We start from the raw sequence: 24,502 nt of genomic DNA, 5'->3' as shown, positions 1-24,502 counted from the left end.
CTAAATTAATTTTTAAACGGATGGTTTTATTGGTGTTAAAATGCACCAGTTACGCTATTTTGGACCTCCAGGCTGCTGATGTCATACAGCCTGTTGTTTTTGTGTTTATACTTTTTCATAACGATGTCGGACGACAATAGAATGTTCATGATGTCACTGTGACTACTGTATACAGACATGTCGATAGAAGTAGTATAAACCAGCCTTTAGTCTTGAAATCTTTGGTTGTACACTACCATACTCACTGTTTCGCACATGGCCTCACACGTGAAAGAGATGGGTGGGGCTAAGGCTTAAGAGGGTGTGAACGATGCTGAATGGGTGTAGACAAAAAAGAGCTCTCCAGTAGGTGTCCCAAAACATTCAAGGGCCATTTTCTCAAAAGTTTATCAACTTTCAAAGCAGAATTACTTTCCCATTTGTTCCTCAACTGCAGTGTATGATATACCATTTTGTCTAGCTCTGAGTCTACTGAGTCTACTTTTATCCATGTAAAAAACACAATTTCAAATGTTGCTACATAAGACCGAATCAAGGCGGTCAGTCACAAATAGACTCTCTTTACATGAGGCTCAGATCTCACTCTCATTCCTCCGTGTCCTTATAAGAGGTTTAACAGGGTAAAAACACGAACGGTTACAGTAACTACCTGTCATCAATCAGTTATGACGTGTTGGCACGTAGGGAAACAGCTGTACGGAGACAATCAACTGTTCCTCTGAGCACAGGGGAAGGAAAGCCCTTTGGTGGCAGAGACTCCACCCACCCACTCTCTCTCAGATATGTTTTTTATCCCCTCAGAGCTTCCAGGAATCAATAACACCAATGATCTCCAGCCGCTACCACTAGTTAGCTGGGAGGAAGGCAGCTGATTTCAGCCGAGCTCTGCCATCTAAAGGGCCCCACCACTCCCAGTGGGGATTCCAGGATGTCTGGATGGCTGGAGAAAGGCCTGGGCTGCATGCCGTTGCCTGCCATCCCGTTCCCACCACCGCCACCACTGTCCTCCTCCATCCCAGGGTGCATCCTGCCAGAAGCCGAGAGCAGCCGTATGTCGGAGTGTGCGTTGGCCACTGTGTGGCGTCGGACTCCTCCCCCCTTCTCCAGGTAGGCTTCCCCCTCCTGCTCCACTAGGGGCGCTAGAGAGGAGGAGTCTGAGGCATGATGATGAGTAACAGTGATCTCTGGTTGTGCCACGCCTCCTAACCTGGAAAGTGGTGCACGGGATTCTAGGGATAGAGGAAGAGGGAAACACCTGTTTGAAAAGTAATACAGTCAACTGTTTGAGCATTTCTCTGCTGTTGTTGAAAGTAATACAGTCAACTCCTGATGAGTACGCATTGGATAAATGCAATGCAATGTAGTTCACCAGTCCTAATTCAAGAACAATTGTTAAAGGCCCAGTGCAGTCAAAATTATGTTTTTCCTGTTTTCTTCTATCATATTGCACAACAGCTGATGAAACTAACACTGCAAAATATTTTTTTTATCAATGTTATTTCCTGATACAGTGCCTTCAGAAAGTATTCATACCCCCTGACTTATTCCCCATTTTGTTGTGTTACAGCGTGAATTCAAAACGGATTAAATATGTAATTTTTCTCTCCCATCTACACACAAAATCCCATAATGACAAAGATGCGTATGAGCCAATCAGTTGTGTTGTGACAAGGTAGGGGTGGTATACAGAAGATAGCCCTATTTGGTAAAAGACCAAGTCCATATTATGTCAAGAACAGCTCAAATAAGCAAAGAGAAACGACAGTCCATCATTACTTTAAGACATGAAGGTCAGTCAATACGGAAAATATCAAGAACTTTGAAAGTTTCTTCAAGTGCAGTCGCAAAAACCATCAAGCGCTATGATGAAACTGGCTCTCATGAGGACGGCCACAGGAATGGAAGACCCAGAGTTACCTCTGCTGCAGAGGATAAGTTCATTAGAGTTACCAGCCTCAGAAATTGCAGCCCAAATAAATGCTTCACAGAGTTCAAGTCACAGACACATCTGAACATCAACTGTTCAGAGGGGACTGTGTGAATCAGGCCTTCATGGTTGAATTGCTGCAAAGAAACCACTACTAAAGGACACCAATAAGAAGAAGAGACCTGCTTGGGCCAAGAAACATGAGCAATGGACATTAGACCGGTTGACATTTGTCCTTTGGTCTGGAGTCCAAATTGGAGATTTTTGGTTCCAACCGCTGTGTCTTTGTGAAACGTGGTGTGGGTGAATGGATGATCTCCGCATGTGTAGTTCCCACCGTAAAGCATGGAGGAGGAGGTGTTATGGTGTGGGGGTGCTTTGCTGGTGACACTGTCTGTGATTTATTTAGAATTCATGGCACACTTAACCAGCATGGCTACCACAGTATTCTGTAGCGATATGCCATCCCATCTGGTTTGGGCTTAGTGGGACTATCATTTGTTTTTCAACAGGACAATGACCCAACACACCTCCAGGCTGTGTAAGGGCTATTTTACCAATCCCCCGACCTCAACCACATTGAGATGGTTTGGGATGAGTCGGACAGCAGAGTGAAGGAAAAGCAGCCAACAAGTGCTCAGCATATGTGGAAACTCCTTCAAGACTGTTGGAAAAGCATTCCAGGTGAAGCTGGTTGAGAGAATGCAAAGAGTGTGCAAAGCTGTCATCAAGGCAAATGGTGGCTATTTGAAGAATCTCAAATATAAAATATGTTTTGATTTGTTTAACACTTTTTTGGTTACTACAAGATTCCATGTGTGTTATTTCATAGTTTTGATGTCTTCACTATTATTCTACAATGTAGAAAATAGTAAAAATAAAGAAAAACCCTTGAATGAGTAGGTGTCCAAACTTTTAACTGGTACTGTAAGTATTCACACCCCTGAGTCAATACTTTGTAGAAGCACCTTAGGCAGCGATACAGCTGTGAGTCTTTCTGGGGAAGTCTCTAAGAGCTTTCCACACCTGGAATGTACAACATTTGCCCATTATTCTTTTCAAAATTCTTCAAGCTCTGTCAAATTGGTTGTTGATCATTGCTAGACAACCATTTACAGTCTTGCCATAGATTTTCAAGTAGATTTAAGTCAAAACCTAACTCGCCACTCAGGAACATTCACTGTCTTTTTGGTAAGCAACTCCAGTGTAGATTTGGCATTATGTTTTAGGTTATTGTCCTGCTGAAAGGTGAATTCATCTCCCAGTGTCTGGTGGAAAGCAGACTCAACCAGGTTTTCCTCTAGGATTTTGCCTGTGCTTAGCTCAATTTTATTTATTTTTATCCTGAAAAACTCCCCAGTCCTTAACGATTACAAGCATACCCATAACATGATGCAGCTACCACTATGCTTGAAAATATGTAGAGTGGTACGCAGTAATGTGTTTTATTGGATTTGCCTCAAACATAAGACTTTCTATTCAGGACAGAAAGTGCTTTGCCACATTTTTTGCAGTATTACTTTAGTGCCTTGTTGCAAACAGGATGCATGTTTTGAAATATTTTTTTTCTGTACAAGCTTCCTTCTTTTCACTCTGTCAATTAGGTTAGTATTGTGAAGTAAGTACAATGTTGTTGATCCGTCCTCAGTTTTCTCCTATCACAGCCATTAAACTCTGTAACTGTTTTAAAGTCACCATTGGCATCATGGTTCAATCCCTGAGCAGTTTCGTTCCTCTCCGGCAACTGAGTTAGGAAGGACGCCTGTATCTTTGTAGTGACTGGGTGTATTTATACACCATCCAAAGTGTAATTAATAACTTCACCATGCTCAAAGGGAAATTCAATGTCTGCCTTTTTATTTTTACCCATCTACCAATAGGTGCCCTTCTTTGTGAGGCATTGGAAAACCTCCCTGGTCTTTGTGGTTGAATCTGTGTTTGAAATTCACTGCTTGACTGAGAGACCATACAGGTAATTAAATGTGTGGGGTACAGAGATGAGTAGTCATTCAAAAATTAAAAGTCCATGCAACTTATTATGTGACTTGTTAAGCATATTTTTACTCCTGAACTTACTTAGGCCTGCCATAACAAAGCGGTTGAATACTTATTGACTCAAGACATTTTTTATTAATTTGTACAAATTCCGAAAAACATTATTCCACTTTGACATTATGGGGTATTGTGTGTAGGCCAGTGACCAAAACAATCTCAATTTAAATTCAGGCTGTAACACAACAAAATGTGGAAAAAGTCAAGGGGTGTGAATACTTTCTGAAGGCACTATAGTTGCTGGTTGAAACTATAATTTACACAGGACCTTTTAAATCAGCAGGTTTGCATGGGCAGGAGTTTCGGCTTTTCATGGTGACATCACCATGAGGTAAATTGGTTAACAGACCAATAACAAAGAGAGTTCCAAACCTCTCTGCCAATAACCGCTAGTTTTCCCTTTCCCACTCAGACCACTCCCACAGTCCTAGCAAAATACTTACTTGCGAAAAGTTTTTTTGCTAAAAAGCTATTTTGGCCAATTTTAATGGAAATCTATTACAGTAAGGTACTTAATTGTTACCCTGAAATTATTTGATATTGATATAAAAACGGCTGCATATGGCCTTTAATTACTCTGGGATATCTGCATGCTCTAGTTTAGTGCATGCTGTCACGACCATGCCAAGCCATTTAATTTATCAGGTTGACTGTAAATGGCAATCATAGAAACAACCACAAGGGAAGGGAAGAAAGTGCAAGAAAGAAAGTGTATGTGCTAGCCAGTTTCAGGCCAGTGGGATAAGAAATGTGATCAAATGCAGATTTGCAGGCTCTGGTGTTGTTTTTGATGTGGTGGATTTGTCGTGCCATAGAAGCCTAGTTAGAGTTTTCAGGGTTTATTTCCCCTCATGGAGCCTGGGGGCCACGGTAAGGGGATCACACATTCTCCTTCTTATTACAAACCTGGTAAAATTGCTGTGTATGCTTACTTCTTTTGAAAACAAGTACTATTTTACTCTTTTTTTAACTGTTCATTATTGTTCAAGATACGATAGGATAAAAAATTTAAATAAACACATCATCTTACTTCTTATCTACAAAACGTGGGACCAAAGCTTATACTATGTTTTGTTGTGACCCAGGCCACTCACCTACGAAGCAGTTGGTGTTGCTAACGTGGAGGACGTTCCCCAGGTAAGGCGAGATGACTATCTCAACCAATCCCTCTAGCTGATAGTACTCTTGACTGGGCCCATTAGGCTCATGGATGCCCTGTGGATAGATACAATGACAGAAACATGGACAGATACACTGTGAGTAAGCATGGGATGGTGCTCAACACAGACAGTTGACACAGAGGCCTCACTTTGAACCCTATTGCATTAACTTCATATTACGATGTGAGATCATGTTATGTTCATTTGCCACAGAGCCAGGCTCTGATTTGCCATTGTAGTACTTCAGCTTTTCACTGCAACTGATCCACAGGGGTTTAGAAGCTACATGTACTAACTATTATTATACTGTATGTGTTGACAATTGTCACAGGAAGTGTCTACATGTCCAGATTATAATGACTGGTGTAGAAGTAAGTTTACCTGCAGAATCAGCAGCATTTGTGTGATGGCTTGGGGGACTGTGGCAATGGGTAGTAGGTCTTCTAGGGAGAGCTTCAACAGGACCAGGTCTCTGAAGCCCAGTAGAGTCATCTGTCTGACAGTAAGCTCCTGACCCTGCACTCACACAGGGAACAAAACACACAAACTAATGATGTTCATGAGGGATGAGATTTGATGGCAACATCGCAGTAAAGGGCTGGTAGGACTTCAAGATGCCAAAGAAACGAAAGTGTATGGCAAGAGGCAGAGGCTTTAATTGAGAGAGGGAAGGAGAGAGAGAAAGAGAGGTCTGACCCTACACTGACAGGGGCAGCGAGAGGATTGTCCCTGTCTGGCTATGTGCAGTAGTAAGAGAAGCCAGTTTCGGAATTAAGCCAGGACGGCAGGATTAATAACACCCCTACTGTATAAACCAAGTGCCATGGGATTTGTACTGACCACTGAGGGTCAGGCAGTCGGTTTAAAGTCTCAGCGAAAGGACGGCCTGTATGTTGGCAGTACCTGAACAGGATAGAATATAGCCTGGAGCGTGGGCAAGATTCCAGTGAAGAACCTGACCCACATCTCGGACAGGATGAGGAGTTGACTGTCACCTGAGGAGAAAAAGAGGGACAAATTAACCACCATTAGATGACGCTGTGACAAATGGAACGGATCTAAGTTCTTTCACTGAGTCTGAAAACATTGGACAGGCGGAAAGCAATATGGCACTTGGATTTTTACTATTTAATAGTTTTTTACACATAATGCTTTCAGATGCATGGAGATTGGACATATGAAAGGAGGGCATATTGCCAACTGAGACCTTGGGAAAATACCCTGACCATTTTGCTGAAAACAAAGTAACTTCCTTAAATGTAAATGCACTCTACCCAAATTGTTTGCAACGTTTCATGGAGCAGACGGCACACTTACCCTCATTTAGTCTAATCTTCTCCAGAATATGTGACAGGCCTTTGGTCAAGAGTTGATTCTAGGACAAATTGTAAGAAAGAAAGAGCACATGTTCGAAACTTATGTTTTTAAATTCAAGGAAACGATAACAGTTTCAAGTTTTCTTCCATGGCGACATGGCTGAGGCCGATGACTCTATTCAAATCTACATGAGGGACATCTGGTGTGCAAATGAAATGCATCTCACATGCCAGTTGGTGTAATGTTGCTGAGAGGAGGTGTTCATTTTTGTCCTATCCAAAACACATAGAAAAGGGGATATTTATAACCCACGTTCAGAATGAACAGGTTTCAACCCCCTTAAAAGAGTCAGTTCTATGCTGATAGAATAATTAATCAACAAATGCACAGAAAAGCACTAAGCAAAACAAAATCTGCTCATTGCATATAGAGGAGCTGGTAAGTCAATGTGTTGCGTAACACCTCAACTAACACTGCAATGGAACACACACTTCCACTTCTGATTGGAGGCTTGATGGATTTAAAAAAGTCATTTGACCATTGCTCAACTCAGTGGCAGAGCCCCACCTGTTTTGAGCCCCAACTGTTTAGCCTGTTTTGTATGTTATTTTGGCATTAATACGTGTCACATATCAGTTTGCAAACAATGTAAAAACATTAAAACATCTTTGAATGAATAAAGCCACATACAAACATGTTCTCTTTTTGATGCAGGTGTTTCAGCCTAGCTCAGTGCTTTCTGTGGTGGTGGGGCAGCCAGCGGAAAATAAGGAGTGTAGGGGTTGGTAATGTTCTCTAGATGCGCCGTGATTGGTTCAGTGTTCTGTCACTCATTGGGACACTACGTAGCCGCAAAATCTACGGGGTTACATTGTGCCCATCCAAGAAGGCTCAAGGTCATTGGCCACAGATAAAAAGACGTCAAATCACGTTATATCTACCGTAGCTTTGATTGGACTGATCATGTCAACATGATACTTTCAAAATCTTAGCTAGCAAGCTAGCAGTCATCATCATGAATCAAGTCAACAATCTACTAGCAAATCCTTTTCAAACATTGTCATATGAAGAGAAATTATGAAGAGAAATTACAGATAAAACGTATCGGTGCTCATCGGTCATTGGACATAAACATTACACAACAAGTTGGAAAATGCAAATTCAACAATGAGTGGTTTGGAAGGAGTCAGTGGCTAACTGCAAGTATTGCAAAGCAATCACTAGCCTGCTATTCAGTGTAGCGGGTGTGTGGTCCAAGTCTGGGTTTAAGGGTCTCTTTTCCAAGCTTAAAAGGATAAATATTCAACACCATGGGCCAGAAAAGGTTGAATACATTGGCCATGCTGTCAATCCAGCATGACTTCTGCCGAGTTCAAAACAACTAGAAACTCGGAACTGGGAAATCTCAGACTTCAGTGAGTTCAAGACAACTGGGAACTCTGGAAAAAAACGAGCTCCGACTGACGAGTTTCAGAAGAAAGTTATTTGTTTCTGGCCATCTTGAGCCTGTAATCGAACCCACAATTGCTGATGCTCCATATACTCAACTAGTCTCAAGAAGGCCAGTTTTATTGCTTCTTTAATCAGCACAATGGTTTTCAGCTGTGCTAACATAATTGCAAAAGGGTTTTCTAATGATCAATTAGCCTTTTAAAATGATAAACTTGGATGAGCAAACACAACATGCCATTGGAACACAGGACTGATGGTTGCTGATAATGGGCCTCTGTACGCCTATGTAGATATTCTTTTTTTTTTTTTAAATCAGCCGTTTCCAGCTACAATAGCCATTTACAACATTAACAATGTCTACACTGTATTTCTGATCAATTTGATGTTATTTTAATGGACAACATTATTTTTTTTTACTTTCGTAAACAAGGACATTTCTAAGTGACCCCTAACTTTGGAACGGTAGTGTATATATGCACCTACATGTGCATTATAACTATTCCTTTGATCATTTTGGGTGGTGAATCTACAGTACATGCAAGAGGGGAAAGGGCATACCTGGAAGTACTCTGTGATGAACGAGCCCAACTCTGTCTTCAGGAGCCATCTAAAAGGACACAGAACAATGGGACACTAGCTAATAACGTGAAAGAAAAACATTGATTTAAAACGCACTTTATAAAAGTATTGACATACAGTGGTGCCCTAACTCAAAGGTGGTATAAACAATTTGATATCTCCTTTCCATTCTGTTGACTCCACTAAGGCCCTTATCTATCAAGAGTTACAAGAGCAAAACAAGGAGGTCCCTAAAGCTTCCTGCGTGAAGTCACAAAGCTCGTACAGAGTACGCCTATCTAGACGGTCAATTCAGCCTTACCTGATGCTCTCATTGAGGGTGTAAAGCTCATTGGCCTGCAACCCTCCACCCTGGAACACTTTGATCACGGCTGTTTGGACGCTAAGGGACAGAAACACAGGCAAGGATCAGGTCAGAGCTCATAGGTTAGGTCAGAGGGCATAGGTGAGGGCGTCTCAACTGCCTGGCAAATGGGAAGCTCTGGCTGAGACCGACAGGACAGTATTTAAACTTTTCTGAAAGATGGCTGATTGTGATAGATGATGGTGATTAGGTTGCCTTGTTTTGTCTAATAAGTCAATCATACACTGAGTATACCAAACATTAGGAACACCTTCCTAATATTGAGTTGCATCCCTTTGCCCTCAGAAAAGCCTAAATTCGTCGGGGCATGGACTCTACAAGGTGTTGAAAGCATTCCACAGGGATGATGGCCTATGTTGACTCCAATGCTTCCTACAGTTGTGTCAAGTTGGCTGGATGTCCTTTGGATGGTGGACCATTCTTGATAGACACGGGAAACTGTTGAGTGTGAAAAACCCAGCAGCGTTGCAGTTCTTGACACAAACTGGTGCGCCTAGCACCTACTACCATAACCCGTTTAAAGGCACTTAAATATTTTGTCTGGCCCATTCACCCTCTGAATTGCACACATACACAATCCATGTCTCAATTGTCTCAAGGCTTAAAGATCCTTCTTTAACCTGTCTCATCACCTTCATCTACGCTGATTTAAGTGGATTGAACAAGTGACATTAATAAGGGATCTTGTCTTTCACCTGGATTCACCTGTTCAGTCTATATCATGGAAAGAGCATGTGTCCTTAATGTTTTGTATGCTCAGTGTATGTCTTGAGTCATGTTAATTACTTCTTTTTTTTTACTTCTTTTGATAACAACCTACCGTGGAGAATTAGTGCCATGCAACATTTTCTGAATATGAATTCTCAAATGTAGCCTCCTTATGAAAAGAGGTGTGAAATATGATGCATTTTGCAACAGGGAGGCATGGACATACTGTAAACAGTGAAAACCAGGGATCCATTTGAAGCCCCTCTGCAGATTGATAATATTGTCATAACATGACATAACATATTGTCATAACATGGCCTTGGGTGTTTTCATAAACCCTTTCATTGTGTAGCAAAGCTGTGTAAAGGCACTGTCCAGAATCAACCCCTAGTCCGTACCCTCTGGGCACTTTTGTAGAGCTGAAGGAATTAGATAGGAAAATAGGGCTTGCGAAAACCTTGCATTGGCCTTTTGTTCTAGTTTAGGGCACTCCGCTATCAGATCAAAAACAGTGCAGCGTGCCATTGTGCCTTCAGCCCTTCGCTGTGGAGGACTGTGCCGTTCAAGAGGTGGCGGCAGCCGGTGACCTACGGAAAGACTCCCTGGTGGACAAAGAGCACGCCAAGTGCGTCAGTGGCACCTCTGGGGTTTAGCGGAAGTGACCTCTGAGCAGCCGAAGCGTTCGCTGCCCCATCCGCTTCCCACAAAACATCCTGTCAAATGCTCTATTCACTTCCTGAGAGAAGTGGAGGGGGGAGAGCAGTCTGACACATTCCCATACCAAAATAAAGGGTTAGCGTCCGCTTCCGTAGTGAATGTGTTCAAAAACGCCAGCTTAACAGTACTATCCACACCTTTTGCAGATAAAGAGTGATGGGGTGGTCAGAGAGGAAAGACATAATCGCAGGGCTTCCTGCTCCAACCAGGACACTTACTAACATATTCATACCCCATATCCTTTATAAACTTCCTGGTGGGATTCCAACATTATTTTCCCTGTCATTTCCTATCATGTTCTCTTTGGACATTTTAGGGAAATAAAGTGAGCCACAAAGAGATATAATATGGTTTGGTCAAACTGTATCAAATCTAGTTGCTTCCCATTTGAAAGCAAACCGAAGTCAGTTTAGTATCTAATGGATGGAATGGACCCTCTGTCAGATATGTTTAAAAAGATAAATGTGTTTCACACACTCAAACACACACATTTAAAAGCAGTGTTGGATGTGGTTCACACAGATGAGGAGGCTCACCCACCTATTCCAGACGCTGGTGTTGGACAGCTGCAGGCCGGCCGAGCTGGCGTGGAAGCGTGCGAGGTCCGTCAGCACGGGCGAGCTCATGAAGCGAGGGCGGGGCCGGCGAAAAGATCCCATCATGCACCAGGCCTGCAGAGAACACAAGTCAGTGGTTAATAATGGCTATTCAATAGGGCACAACTGAAAGTTCATGACATTGCAAAAAGTATAATTTATCCTGCGGTATAGAAGTGTGTGTATGAGCTATACTGTGCATTCCTGCCTCCAATGCTAAAGCCTTTAATTCTACTGAACAGACCCCGTGGATGAAAGGGAAACATGGCGTGACATTGTGAAAGTTTCAGAACCAACAGTCACTGGCGTAGCCGAAGAGTCAAACCGAAATACTTTGGCTACAACACTCACACAAAATGTGTTTGTGTGTGTACAGTAAACCGCTCCGGTGAGAGAGTGAGTTGACTAAGCGAAACCGTGGCTGAGGGGAAGACGCCTATGTTGTCTCAATACGAGAGCGCCTGAATCATTCCGAAAGCAGCGAGGTGGTGAACCCCTGATGTGCAGTCATGTCAACTTCCTCTCGTCCATTAGCTTCCTGCCTTACTGCTCTAACCCAAACCTCAGTACTGTTTACAACGCAAACTGTGCCCTAATGAAAGGGCCAACCGCCAACAGCCTGGGTTGGTTTGGTAAGAGAAGAGTGGCTAAGCTAGGCTACACTAGGCTAGTAATAAGCGCCTGAGAACAGCAGTTTCATGGGATTCGGTGTTCTGCAGTTATATGGATAGCTTGTGATCCAGGCCCCAAAAATAATACTGTGTCGACAGCTTGGTAAACTAAAATGAGATGATGAGGGACAAGGTGACAGGAGGCAGGCCATCGCACAGCTTTTAGACTCAAGTCACTCACTGTCAGAGAGAGCAGGAAGCCCACATGAAGGGGAAGGGAGGGTGGTGAATGACACCAAATGTTGTAAACAACGCACATGCGCTCTTTCCCACACACAGAAAAGGCACTCATGCACAAGTTGGCCTGGTACACAAACAAACACACAAAGACTTGCACAAACACAAGCTGGCAAACACCTACGGTACACATTTGAATCTGTAGAATGAGAGAAGATGCAACAGCACCCACCACTCCTTTAAAGAGGGGCAATGCCTAATATTCAATATATGTGGGCCAACCCTTGCTTGCGTGAAAGAATTGGTTAAGATTTACGCATGTGTTATGACCAGCTCAGTTGAGCCTGTCTGTGTACAAATGAATGAGAGAGAGAGAATGAGAGTGAGAGAGAAAGAGAGAGAGAAAGAGAGAAAGAGAGAGAGAGAGAAAGAGAGAGTGTGTACGTGTCCTCATCAAGTGCAGACCCAAAATTAGACAGAACATCGAAAAGCTGAAAATGAAAGATTATTCTGCACCCGCTTTTTTTCTCTGGCCTTCGTGCTCTGTTCGGCGTCCCCTCTAATGCCGTCCCTTTGTGCGCTCCACTGAGGGTAGCCTGGCAACGCTAAATAAGTATTTAGCAATCACCTCTCTCTCTGTTCTCTGTTTGGCAGACCAGATGAAAATAAACAATAGCATGCTTGTGTGCACCCACCCTGGATGCTTCCATTTGCCCTGATCCAAGAAGAAATCAGAGCAAGGGTTTGTGGGGCACTCTGCAACATGAGGGCTATTAGCCACCTGAGTCGCCCTAATTGAGACTAGGATAGTGGGCACTATGAATCTATACTTTCAAAATGCATCCATAAATACATTGTTTATCACAGATCTGTACGTGACTGGATAGTAGTGGTAGTAGGGCAATTCCATTGTAACCGAATGACGCTGAGATTATTTTTTTCACTTTAAAAGTATGCCAAACAAAAACCATTGGTTACAAAGTCAAAGAAACCATACAACTCTATGCACAAGGACTACTTTTAACAATTTCCACTGTTACGGGTTATGTTCAGCACACAACGGTTTTCTTTCTCTTTCTGTCACGTGGTGGTCAAAGCTAGAGTGTGAAAACAGTCTAGCCAACCTTTCCCTTTCTCTCTCTCCCTAGTTAACGTCACCTCTCCCAGCTCTTACTGACATCTACCCACGAGCCCCCTCTCTTTCCATTTACTGTAACCAGCCCCCTCACCCACTGAGCACCGACCGATACCGGACCTCCATGGACATTGAAAAGTAGTTGAAATTTGGTCAGTCCAAATCTGAACCAATCATAGATGTCTTTTTCACAAGTTTGGACAGCACCGTACAGTACAGTACAGTACGGTAAAGAAATGTAGAGTGGAGTATAGGTCAGTACAATATATACAGTAGAGTTTGGTACAGTACAGTAGAGTACAATAGAGTAGTTAGAGTACAGTATAATTTACTCTACTCTACTGTGCTGTACTGAGCTGTACTGAACTCTACTCTACTGTGCTGTACTGTACTGCAGTGTGCTCTACTGTGCTGTACTGTGATGTCTAGACCTGTGAAACATATACGTCTATGATTGGTACAGACTTGTTTCCGGTCCTGACCAACCAAATTTGGTCTTGTTTGGGGCTGGAGTTCATTAGAATAATAGCCAGTGTGTAGAATAATACCCAAACATGCAAAGGTGGATATTACATGTTCTACCTTTGTGTACCTATTCAGGATACATCACCATGAAGAGAATGACTTTCATAATTATGTATTTCTGTATAGTACAGATCAGGGACTCATGACGTCATTCTGTTACCATCATTCTGTTATCATAACAGAATGATGGTAACAGAATCTACTCTATTGTACTCTACTGTACTGTACCAAACTCTACTCTACTGTATATATTGTACTGACCTATACTCCTCTCTACATTTCTTTACCGTACTGTACTGTACGGTGCTGTCCAAACTTGTGAAAAATACATCTATGATTGGTTCAGATTTGGACTGACCAAATTTCAACTACTTTTCAATGTCCATGGAGGTCCGGTATCGGTCGGTGCTTAGTGGGTGAGGGGGCTGGTTACAGTAAATGGGAAGAGAGGGGGCTCGTGAGTAGATGTCAGTAAGAGCTGGGAGAGGTGACAATTAACTAGGGAGAGAGAGAAAGGGAAAGGTTGGCCAGACTGTTTTCACACTCTAGCTTTGACCACCACGTGACAGAAAGAGAAAGAAAACAGTTATGAGCTGAACATAACAGTATGCCAGTGGAAGGGAGGACAGTAGCAGGTGACGCAACTGAGGTTTGTGACTACTATGAATTCCCATTTTAGCTCATTCAGTTGCAGTCAGAGTTTTTTTGTCAATCTTTTACCGATTTGGTAATTGTGATCAGTATAAACACTATAAATTGGTAGGTCTACCTTTACTTGTTACATCTGTGAACTTTCATTATCCTCCCTCCTCATGAGGGAGATAAACTTAAAAATATCTTAAAGATGTGGGTTTTGGTAACACCATGACAAGACACTAGGCAAATCATTTCTGCAAAACTAAAACTAAAATGTTGATATTACCTGGCAGGGGTCTTTACTTCAACATTATTGTGTTTTGATATATTTCTAATACATTTTCTGATTTTTTTCTGCTAGATAATTTCGAAGACCCCTTTTCCATCTGTTTGACCATAAATCAAAGCCTTTGCTTATTCCTAACTTTTAGGATGTAAAATGGTTAAAAAAAAGGGGAAAAAAGGCTTATTTCATTTGACACCAAATTTGATGTGCTCCAATGAACTTCACGTTAGTGCTCATTGGGCGTTTTACATGGAAATGCCCAGTACACAATGGCCCTCTCGTCCATCTAACCATGTCAGACTAGGGCGATATATAGAATACATTTGATTAATTAGAATTTGTTTTTGCGCTATATTCCAAATGCCAGTATCGCAAGAATCAAGTTGTTGTATTTTTTTTTATGAGCGTTTATGTCCGTTTATGTTCTCGTGTTGTCTTTTTGGTCTTGTCTCCTTCGCTCCTTCTGTTCTGTTTGCAACAACTGTAGGCTGTGTGCACCGTCCCATTTACACACACAAATCCAGCCACTCCCACTCACAAAAACAAAGATGAGAGATATTTTCTTCCTCTCTGACAAGCGATTTCAACTCGCTATTTGCATTTGAGGTTTGGTCCAACAGAATCAGTCATTCAGTGCCTTCAGAAAGTATTATTCCACATTTAGTTGTGTTACAGCCTGAATTCAAAATGGATTAAATGCATGTGTTTTCTCACCCATCTACACACAGTAGCCCGTAATGACAAAGTAAAAACATGCTTTTAGAATTTTATTGAAAATACAGAAATATCTAATTTACATAAGTATTCACACCCCTGAGTCAATACATGTTAGAATCACCTTTGGCAGCGATTACAGCTGGGAGTCTTTCTGGGTAAGTCTCTAAGAGGTTGCACACCTGGATTGTACAATATTTGCATATTATTCTTTTAAAAATTCTTCAAGCTCTGTCAAGTTGGTTGTTGATCATTGCTAGACAGCCATTTTCAAGTCTTGCCATAGATTTTCAAGCCGATTTAAGGAAAAACTGTAAGTAGGCCACTCAGGAACACTCAATGTCGTCTTAGTAAGCAACTCCAGTGTTTATTTGGCCTTGTGTTTTAGGTTATTGTCCTACTGAAAGGTGAATTTGTCTCCCAGTGTCTGGTGGAAAGCAGACTGAACCAGGTTTTCCTCTAGGATTTTGCCTGTGCTTAGCTCTATTCCGTTTCTTTTTATCCCCCCCAAAAACACACAAAAATAACAACATGCTTGGTACTCAGTGATGTGTTGTGTTGGATTTGCATTCAGGACATAATATTCATTTATTTGCAGTTTTACTTTAGTGTCTTATTGCAAACAGGATACATGTTTTGGAATATTTGTATTCTGTACAGGCTTCCTTCTTTTCACTCTGTCATTTAGATTAGTATTATTTTCTCCTATCACAGCCATTAAACTCTGTAACTGTTTTAAAGTCACCATTGGCCTCATGGTGAAATCCCTGAGCGGTTTCCTTCCTCTCCGGCAACTGAGTTAGCAAGGACGTCTGTATCTTTGTAGTGACTGGGTGTATTGATACACCATCCATATTGTAATTAATAACTTCACCATGCTGAAATGGATATTCAGTGTCTGCTCTATTTTTTCTTCTCCCATCTACCAATAGGTGCCCTCCCTGGCCTTTGTGGTTGAATCTGTGTTTGAAATTCACTGCTCGACTGAGGGACCTTACAGATAATTGTGGGGTACAGAGAGATTATTGCTGACTGTCTGAAATGCAGTGTATTTGACCTGTAATTGGACAACAAACTTATTTAGAGAAACAATTGTTTTTAAATTGAGATATATATCGTGAGTCGCCCATAAGTTAGGAAAAAATTGAGATGTGATTTTTAGACCATATCGCCCAGCCCTATGTAAGAGTAGTGATCACTTTAAGAAGGGGATGTACTGTTTTCTTTTAAATGCTTTGCCACATATCCTTCATTCGCCACTGATCCAAAATTACTAATGAAAAGGAGAGACATGGGAGACACCTATCCATTGCTTTTACTCATGAAAAAGTGTGTGTATCAGAATGGACATAAACTGGGAATAATGCTGATCTTCAGTCAGTCTGGACTAAAGCCAAATATTTATTGATCGAGGAACATCTGTTGGTTTCTCAGAGGCTTGTTGAATGGGGCTAGTGTGTTAGTATGTAAGCTACATGTTACAAATGCACAGACACACACAGCTCTTATCATCTAAAAGACCATCACAGTCAAGGGAAACTACTCAGTGATGTTAATGCAATTCAAGATGTAACATCATTGCTTGTAGATGCAGTTTGTTGTTAGGCTGGGTGAATGTTTGGGACTACTGTTTTAGATCAACTGTTAACACATTAAAGCTTTTCTCTTTGAATCAGCACCGGCACTCTATTTCCACAGGCTTGGTGACACCAAAACGTGATATTTACCTTGCCTCTTTGCCTAAGTACTGCCTTCAGTGACCTTCTAAAGATCTAATGCCTTGCCTAATCAGCAGTAGGAGTTACTAGTAAGGCAATTATTTCCTGAGAGGAGTGTCACACACACACAAGCAGGTTGCAATGCCTGTCAGCTTAGTGTCAACCACCTTTACTGTACTTTCCTATAAAGGTGCATCTAACTGCTGCAACCGGGACTCAGGGGTAGACGTAACATAGTAAATGTAAATATGTCTCCTTCATTAAGTATGGTATGTATTAATTTGTGGAGGTCCATCTTCCATCTCGTATGATATGTTGAGAATTACAATTCATATAATATGTTACGAATTGCAATTCGTACAATATGTTACGAATTTGCAATTCGTATATGTTATGAATTCCAATTTGTTGTGGCTAACATTAGCTAGGTGGCTAATGTTAGTTAGGTGGCTACAATTAGCTAGGCTAGGGGTTAGGGGTTAAGGTTAGGGTAAAGGTCAGGGTTAGGGGAATGGTTAGCTAACATGCTAAGTATATTGAACAAAAATATAAACGCAACATTCAACAATTTCAAAAATTTTACTGAGTTCCAGTTCATATAAGGAAATCAGTCAATTGAAATAAATTAATTAGGCCGTAATCTATGGATTTCACGACTGGGCAGGGACGCAGACATGGGTGGGCCTGGGAGGGCATAGGTCCACCCTCTTGGGAGCCAGACCCAGCCAATCAGAATGAGTTTTTCCCCACAAAAGGGCTTTATTAAAGACATAAATACTCCTCAGTTTCATCATCTGTCCAGGTGGCTGATCTCTTACGATCCCGCAGGTGAAGAAGCCGGATGTGGAGGTCCTGGGCTGGCGTGGTTACACGTGGTCTGTGGTTGTGAGGCCGGTTGGACATACTGGCAAATTCTCTAAAATGACATTGGAGGTGGCTTATGGTAGAGAAATGAACATTCAATTCATTTCAGTCCTGCAGTCAGCATGCCAATTGCACACTCCTTCAAAACTTGAGACATCTATGGCATTGTATTGTGTGACAAAACTGCACATTTTAGAGTGGGCTTTTATTGTACCCAGCACAAGGTGCACCTGTGTAATTTCTTGATATGCCACACCTGTCAGGTGGATTCATTATCTTGGCAAATGAGAATTGCTCACTAACAGGGATGTAATGATATTTGTGCACACAATTTGAGGGAAATAAGCTTTTTGTGCGTATGGAAAGTTTCTGGGATCTTTTATTTCAGTTCATGAAACACGGGACCAACACTTTACATGTTGCGTTTTTATTTTTCTTCAGTATAGTTGCAAAGTAGCTAAAAAGTAAGTAGTTGCAAAGTTGCTAATTAACTAAAATACTAAAGTTGTCCGTGATGAGATTTGAACACGCAACTTTTGGGTTACTAGACATTTACGTTATACCAAACGTAACATTTCATAGTAATTTGGTGTCCGGGACATAATACTAATAATATTCCATTTAACAGATGCTTTTATCCAAAGCGACTTACAGTCATGTGTGCATACATTTTTTCGTATGGGTGGTCCCGGGGATCGAACCCACTACACTGGCGTTACAAGCGCCATACTCTACCAATTGAGCTACAGAGGACTTACATTTACTATGTCACTATTAGTCTATGAGACCAGGCTGAACTACCAAGGAGTAACAGGCAGCATGCTCAATCCTGCAAAATGCAGGTGGGAGATGTTATTCAATGGTTTGAGTTCATTTTCGACATATTTATGCAGTTTTTATTGCTACCTGTGGGTGAACTAAACGTCTAGACGTTCAATGACACACACACACACACACACACACACACACACGCATTTGGGAAGAAGCTTCAAGATGGCTTTAGAAGTAGGCTGGGCTAATTTGAATAGATGTTGTAAACAAACATATTTTAAACCGTATCTTACCTTTTACAAGCTCACTTCAACTACTCTTCAGTTTCCGTGTGTCTAGTGCACAGAGGCGTCCTTGTGGCGACAATTTCAAATTCGTGTATAAAGCATGTGTAGCCTATACGTCTTTGAACTAGCAAATTATGAAATTCAACCTATTGAAAGGTCCTTTGGGTTTCAATGGTCTGAGTCTCGTCGTCTAATAATTTAGCCCATAAAGAGTTGCATTAGCTTGAAGGCTATATTTGCTATATCTGCTACTTTCTACTACAAAGTATCGGGCGACTCTGGCGCTTACAATTGTGACTGTGATCAATACACATCTATAGTGTTCGCTCATTCTCTCTTGGTGCCTGCCCCTCCTCCTCGACACCGATTGTTACGGAATACTTAACCGTTTAAATATTCATGAAGTGATCACCCCTCTGTGTAAGCGGAAGCATTATAACGGTTTATTATAGCCTAAAACAAAGTAATGCAGTGGGTTGCCGCAGAATTGATAGGGAGTTCTTAGGAAATGGTCGTCTTTAATACAATATTGACTTTCACTAACTTCAACATTAAAAGCATAAGCCTAGATGCTTCTCAATAATTGTGTTGGAACTATTGCACAACTGCAGAGTATACTATTTTTTGTCTTAACTACTAGCATTGTAATTTGTATAATATATTATATCAAATTATACTATTCATTACACAATCCAACTGCAGGCTTCGTCTAGGATTAATGATGTCAGGTACTGACTTGTCACACATTTAATGTGAAGCAATGCAATTTTGCCTACCAATATAATTTCAATTTATAGGCCTACCAAAACCAAATTTCTAAACACTCCACTATCACCATAAATGTTGATGCAACTAGGCCTAAACATATCGTATTTTTTCAATCCATTATTATTGTGCAATCCTAAAAGATAAACATTTAAACTTCAAAGTGTTGTGATTTTGATAAGAGTAGAATGAAACAGGGTGATATAAACTCAATCCATTTTTTCCACCATGACCAAACAATAAATCCCTTGATTCTCTCAAAATAATTTGCTTCCTGACATCTACCTGACAGTTTACCATGTCAACGTGAAGTTCGAGACTCTTGAATTTGCTCAAGACAGTCCCCATTGAGGGAATCATCATGTTGATTGTCAGTCAAGAAAAAGGATCAGGTTAAAATGAATTGGACAGTGCTGATCCTTTATAATCACTTCAGTAAGAGCCTTTTTTGGTCTACAGTGCCCCATTTTAATAGTTAAGCTACAGCACAAAAATGGTCAACACAACATAGGCCTAATGCCTGCAGTCTGTTCACTAAAATGTTTTGAACTAAAACATATTCCTACCAATCACCCTTCAAACACATATCCCAACCAACCAAAAGTATTTTAATTGCAAGATACTAGTATCTAAGCCTTTATACTTAGGCATGAACGAATCCACATATTTTCAGAAATGTATCATATCTGTAGTAATTTCCTGATTATTTATGTATCCATATTTTTATTATTATTATAATTTCAATAGATATCCTAACATGATATGTAATATTCATCCTTGTATGTCTGATCGAAAATGGGCTAAATCCGACTAATGAAAGGGCCAGCTGACAAATTATTTTACCTGTTCAGGCGCCCGAAAATCATTGTGCTTCTTCACATGAAGGTGACATACAGTGGGGGGAAAAAGTATTTAGTCAGTCACCAATTGTGCAAGTTCTCCCACTTAAAAAGATGAGAGAGGCATGCAATTTTCATCATAGGTAAAGGTCAACTATGACAGACAAAATGAGAATTTTTTTTCCAGAAAATCACATTGTAGGATCTTTAATGAATTTATTTGCATATTATGGTGGAAAATAAGTATTTGGTCAATAACAAAAGTTTCTCAATACTTTGTTATATACCCTTTGTTGGCAATGACACAGGTCAAACATTTTCTGTAAGTCTTCACAAGGTTTTCACACACTGTTGCTGGTATTTTGGCCCATTCCTCCATGCAGATCTCCTCTAGAGCAGTGATGTTTTGGGGCTGTCGCTGGGCAACACAGACTTTCAACTCCCTCCAAAGATTTTCTATGGGGTTGAGATCTGGAGACTGGCTAGGCCACTCCAGGACCTTGAAATGCTTCTTACGAAGCCACTCCTTCGTTGCCCGGGCGGTGTGTTTGGGATCATTGTCATGCTGAAAGACCCAGCCACGTTTCATCTTCAATGCCCTTGCTGATGGAAGGAGGTTTTCACTCAAAATCTCACGATACATGGCCCCATTCATTCTTTCCTTTACACGGATCAGTCGTCCTGGTCCCTTTGCAGAAAAACAGCCCCAAAGCATGATGTTTCCACCCCCATGCTTCACAGTAGGTATGGTGTTCTTTGGATGCAACTCAGCATTCTTTGTCCTCCAAACACGACGAGTTGAGTTTTTACCAAAAAGTTCTATTTTGGTTTCATCTGACCATATGACATTCTCCCAATCCTCTTCTGGATCATCCAAATGCACTCTAGCAAACTTCAGATGGGCCTGGACATGTACTGGCTTAAGCAGGGGGACACGTCTGGCACTGCAGGATTTGAGTCCCTGGCGGCGTAGTGTGTTACTGATGGTAGGCTTTGTTACTTTGGTCCCAGCTCTCTGCAGGTCATTCACTATGTCCCCCCGTGTGGTTCTGGGATTTTTGCTCACCGTTCTTGTGATCATTTTGACCCCACGGGGTGAGATCTTGCGTGGAGCCCCAGATCGAGGGAGATTATCAGTGGTCTTGTATGTCTTCCATTTCCTAATAATTGCTCCCACAGTTGATTTCTTCAAACCAAGCTGCTTACCTATTGCAGATTCAGTCTTCCCAGCCTGGTGCAGGTCTACAATTTTGTTTCTGGTGTCCTTTGACAGCTCTTTGATCTTGGCCATAGTGGAGTTTGGAGTGTGACTGTTTGAGGTTGTGGACAGGTGTCTTTTATACTGATAACAAGTTCAAACAGGTGCCATTAATACAGGTAACGAGTGGAGGACAGAGGAGCCTCTTAAAGAAGAAGTTACAGGTCTGTGAGAGCCAGAAATCTTGCTTGTTTGTAGGTGACCAAATACTTATTTTCCATCATAATTTGCAAATAAATTCATTAAAAATCCTACAATGTGATTTTCTGGATTTTATTTTCTCAATTTGTCTGTCATAGTTGACGTGTACCCATGATGAAAATTACAGGCCTCTCTCATCTTTTTAAGTGGGAGAACTTGCACAATTGGTGGCTGACTAAATACTTTTTTCCCCCACTGTATCTGAGCATCCATTTGCACCATATTCAGTAGTAGGCTATACAAGGCACGGAAAGGCAAACATTGTCATATTTAATCCAAGTTGCTATTTCAAAAGCACATCTCTGCAATTTCTGTTTAAAAAATGCAGAATAGCAAATCCAGAGCTCCAATCTCAACACATGTTTTCTGTAAAGATGCAAACGTAGGCCAATCCTTGCTAAAAATGTATTTTTTTTATTTAACGGAAAATAAAAGTTGCACACCATCAATACCCCTGCCTGCCCTGTTTGTTAAAGTGGATGGGTGCAGATTGGCTCGTCAGCGGCGGTCCCTCGCAGTCCAGACCCAACGTGGTCTGTGATCCACTCCAAACTGTCAATGCATAAATTAAGAATCAAAATTGTGTCGATATTGCAATAAAATATTGTCATTTCACCTAACCATACCACAAGGTAGCTACTCTAACTGCTTCATTTATGATGAGAAAACTAACTGGAACAAGCTATCTAGCTAGCCAAGTTGCAAGTTAGCTACCTAAATTAGTTAGCTAGCTATCTTATATTAACCACTAATACAATTGTCACGCCCTGGCTCTGGGGACTCTTAAAGGTTGAGCCAGGGTGTGGATTTTTCTATGTTTAGTTTTTCTATGTTTTCGTTCTAGATCGTTTAGATCTATGTTGGCCAGGGTGGTTCCCAATCAGAGGCAGCTGTAGCTCGTTGTCTCTGATTGGGGACCATACTTAGGCAGCCTGTGTTGCACTAGTATTTGTGGGATCTTGTTCAGTTTGGTTTGTTGTGTATAACCTAGGACTTCACGTATCGTTTGTTTGTTGTTTTTGTTTGTGGAAGTACAATTAAAGTATGTACGCTTATCACGCTGCGCCTTGGTCCGTGTCTTCAGTCGACGATCGTGACAACAATATACACCTAAACATTTAAAAACTGGATTTCATATTAGTCACATTATTGAGCGTGTGCTGAAAACTCAGAAATGCATCAAAAATTGTCCTATTTTCAGGATTTCAAAAAGCATATCAAGATCTTGATATGGACCTCAGCCAAGAGAAGCATTTCTGGAATCAATATAGCTTATTATTTAACATTGTACATTTTAGTCATTTAGTAGACACTCTTATCCAGAGCGACTTACAGTTAGTGAATGCATACATTTTCATACTTTTTCATATTATCTTGAATGTACTGAGGAAACACAGATATGCAATGTATACAGTCAGTATTTGTCAACATGAAGAGAGAAAATAGGATGTCGCATATCTCAAGTCCATAGGAAATGTCCATGTGTGATATCCGGAGTAATCCCAATTTCTAAAAGACACATCTGGATTCAGAATTTGTCAGGATATGGTGCATATCCACAAAATATGCATTGGAATTGGTCTGTATTCTCTAGAATATCAAAAACGTGTTATGTAAAGATATCTCCTGATATGGACCCTTTTTGCCCAGTGTGTAGGCTGCTATTCTACTTTAAATAAAAAATAATGGCCGGGAAAAAATGGCCACTTTAGCTATTGCCTGTGAAACTGTGATACAGCTGCCCAGTGGGAAGCACCCATAGAGAATGATAGAGGCCTCTAGTTGCCAAAAGTCCGTTTTAGCATGGGCAGTGCTATTGATGGCTTCCACCATGCTTCCACCATTTTAAAGTAGTCAACTGGGTGGAGATTCATATGGTACTAGCCTCAATGGTGCTCCCCATGCTGTCACAGACGCTATAATGGCACAGATATAAAGTTGAGCCTTCTATCTATCTCTATGGAAGCACCTCCAGTCGGCAACCAGCTCCATACAACACCAGTGCACTATTCATTCGCACTGGTTTATCAACTCGTCAAGCAGCCCAATCAGCCACGCAAAACGGTCTTGAGTGGCAACAAATCTGCCCAATTAGCTGATTTTCTTTCCATACACCCACTCCTTTCAACACACCGACTCGCCCATACTCCGATCGCCATATTGGGCAGCTACCCATACCAAAGATGGTGGATAAATGAAGATAGTTCACTCATGCTGTTTACCATTGAAAAAAATTGCAAGTTCCGGTCTACACCACTGGGTGTGTCTCCCATAGACACCAATGCAATAGCAGCTGGGTCTGGTCTACTTTGACTTTCATTGAACCAGAAAAAAACTGTGAGTGGGGTGTCTCGTTTCCTTTTCCATCTCTGAATACGTAATTTCCCAGAATAATCTAGGTTTTATTCCTTTGCTCAGTCAGTGGATTGCACATTCAGGAGAGCCCCACAATTTTAGAGATTCAGGAGAGCCCCACGCAGATCTCCTGGATGAGATCCGTGTTACGGCCGACTTCATTTGACGCATGTCCCGGTACACCATTCTATTTTTTTTTTTAATGAAGTGTTGTCCGTCCTGAAATTGCACTGGGGCACAGAAGAACCTGAGTTTTACCATATCTGACATCAAGCACAAAATTTTATTTTAACCCCCCAATATTGAAACAAAACATGTATTCACTTGTAATTATCAAGTTCCTATTCATTGTCTCTCTGCTTTATATTATTAATGTAGACCCATACTTTGCAAAACAAAAATAATCACACCCAATTTGAAATAAATGA

General features: G+C 41.2%; 1 protein-coding gene across 1 annotated transcript; it reads right to left on the bottom strand.

The window, feature by feature from the left end:
- Window positions 1–382: 382 nt before the first annotated feature.
- On the bottom strand, window positions 383–18,969 carry prr5l (proline rich 5 like). The gene is made up of 9 exons (XM_041836608.2): window positions 18,663–18,969; window positions 10,817–10,947; window positions 8,789–8,869; window positions 8,467–8,515; window positions 6,457–6,514; window positions 6,043–6,134; window positions 5,521–5,655; window positions 5,074–5,194; window positions 383–1,229 (listed from the first exon to the last, which is right to left on the bottom strand). The coding sequence occupies exons 2-9, from the start codon at window positions 10,936–10,938 to the stop codon at window positions 850–852; spliced, it is 1,038 nt and encodes a 345-aa protein (XP_041692542.1). The 5' UTR covers window positions 10,939–10,947; window positions 18,663–18,969; the 3' UTR covers window positions 383–849.
- Between the last annotated feature and the right edge of the window lie 5,533 nt (window positions 18,970–24,502).

Source organism: Coregonus clupeaformis, chromosome 19 (assembly GCF_020615455.1).
Source record: "Coregonus clupeaformis isolate EN_2021a chromosome 19, ASM2061545v1, whole genome shotgun sequence".
In the NCBI taxonomy this organism is placed as follows: Eukaryota; Metazoa; Chordata; class Actinopteri; order Salmoniformes; family Salmonidae; genus Coregonus; species Coregonus clupeaformis.
Note: the sequence above shows the minus strand (reverse complement) of the source record. Positions and strands in the feature narration are given on the sequence as shown.

Excerpts from the sequence above, each read along its gene's own strand:
- prr5l (XM_041836608.2), bottom strand. The coding sequence starts at position 10,938 with ATGATGGGATCTTTTCGCCGGCCCCGCCCTCGCTTCATGAGCTCGCCC. Across the intron at positions 8,516-8,788 it reads ACCCTCAATGAGAGCATCAG|ATGGCTCCTGAAGACAGAGT; the intron begins GTAAGGCTGAAT and ends GTGTCCTTTTAG. Across the intron at positions 5,656-6,042 it reads CTATATTCTATCCTGTTCAG|GGTCAGGAGCTTACTGTCAG; the intron begins GTACTGCCAACA and ends GTGTGAGTGCAG.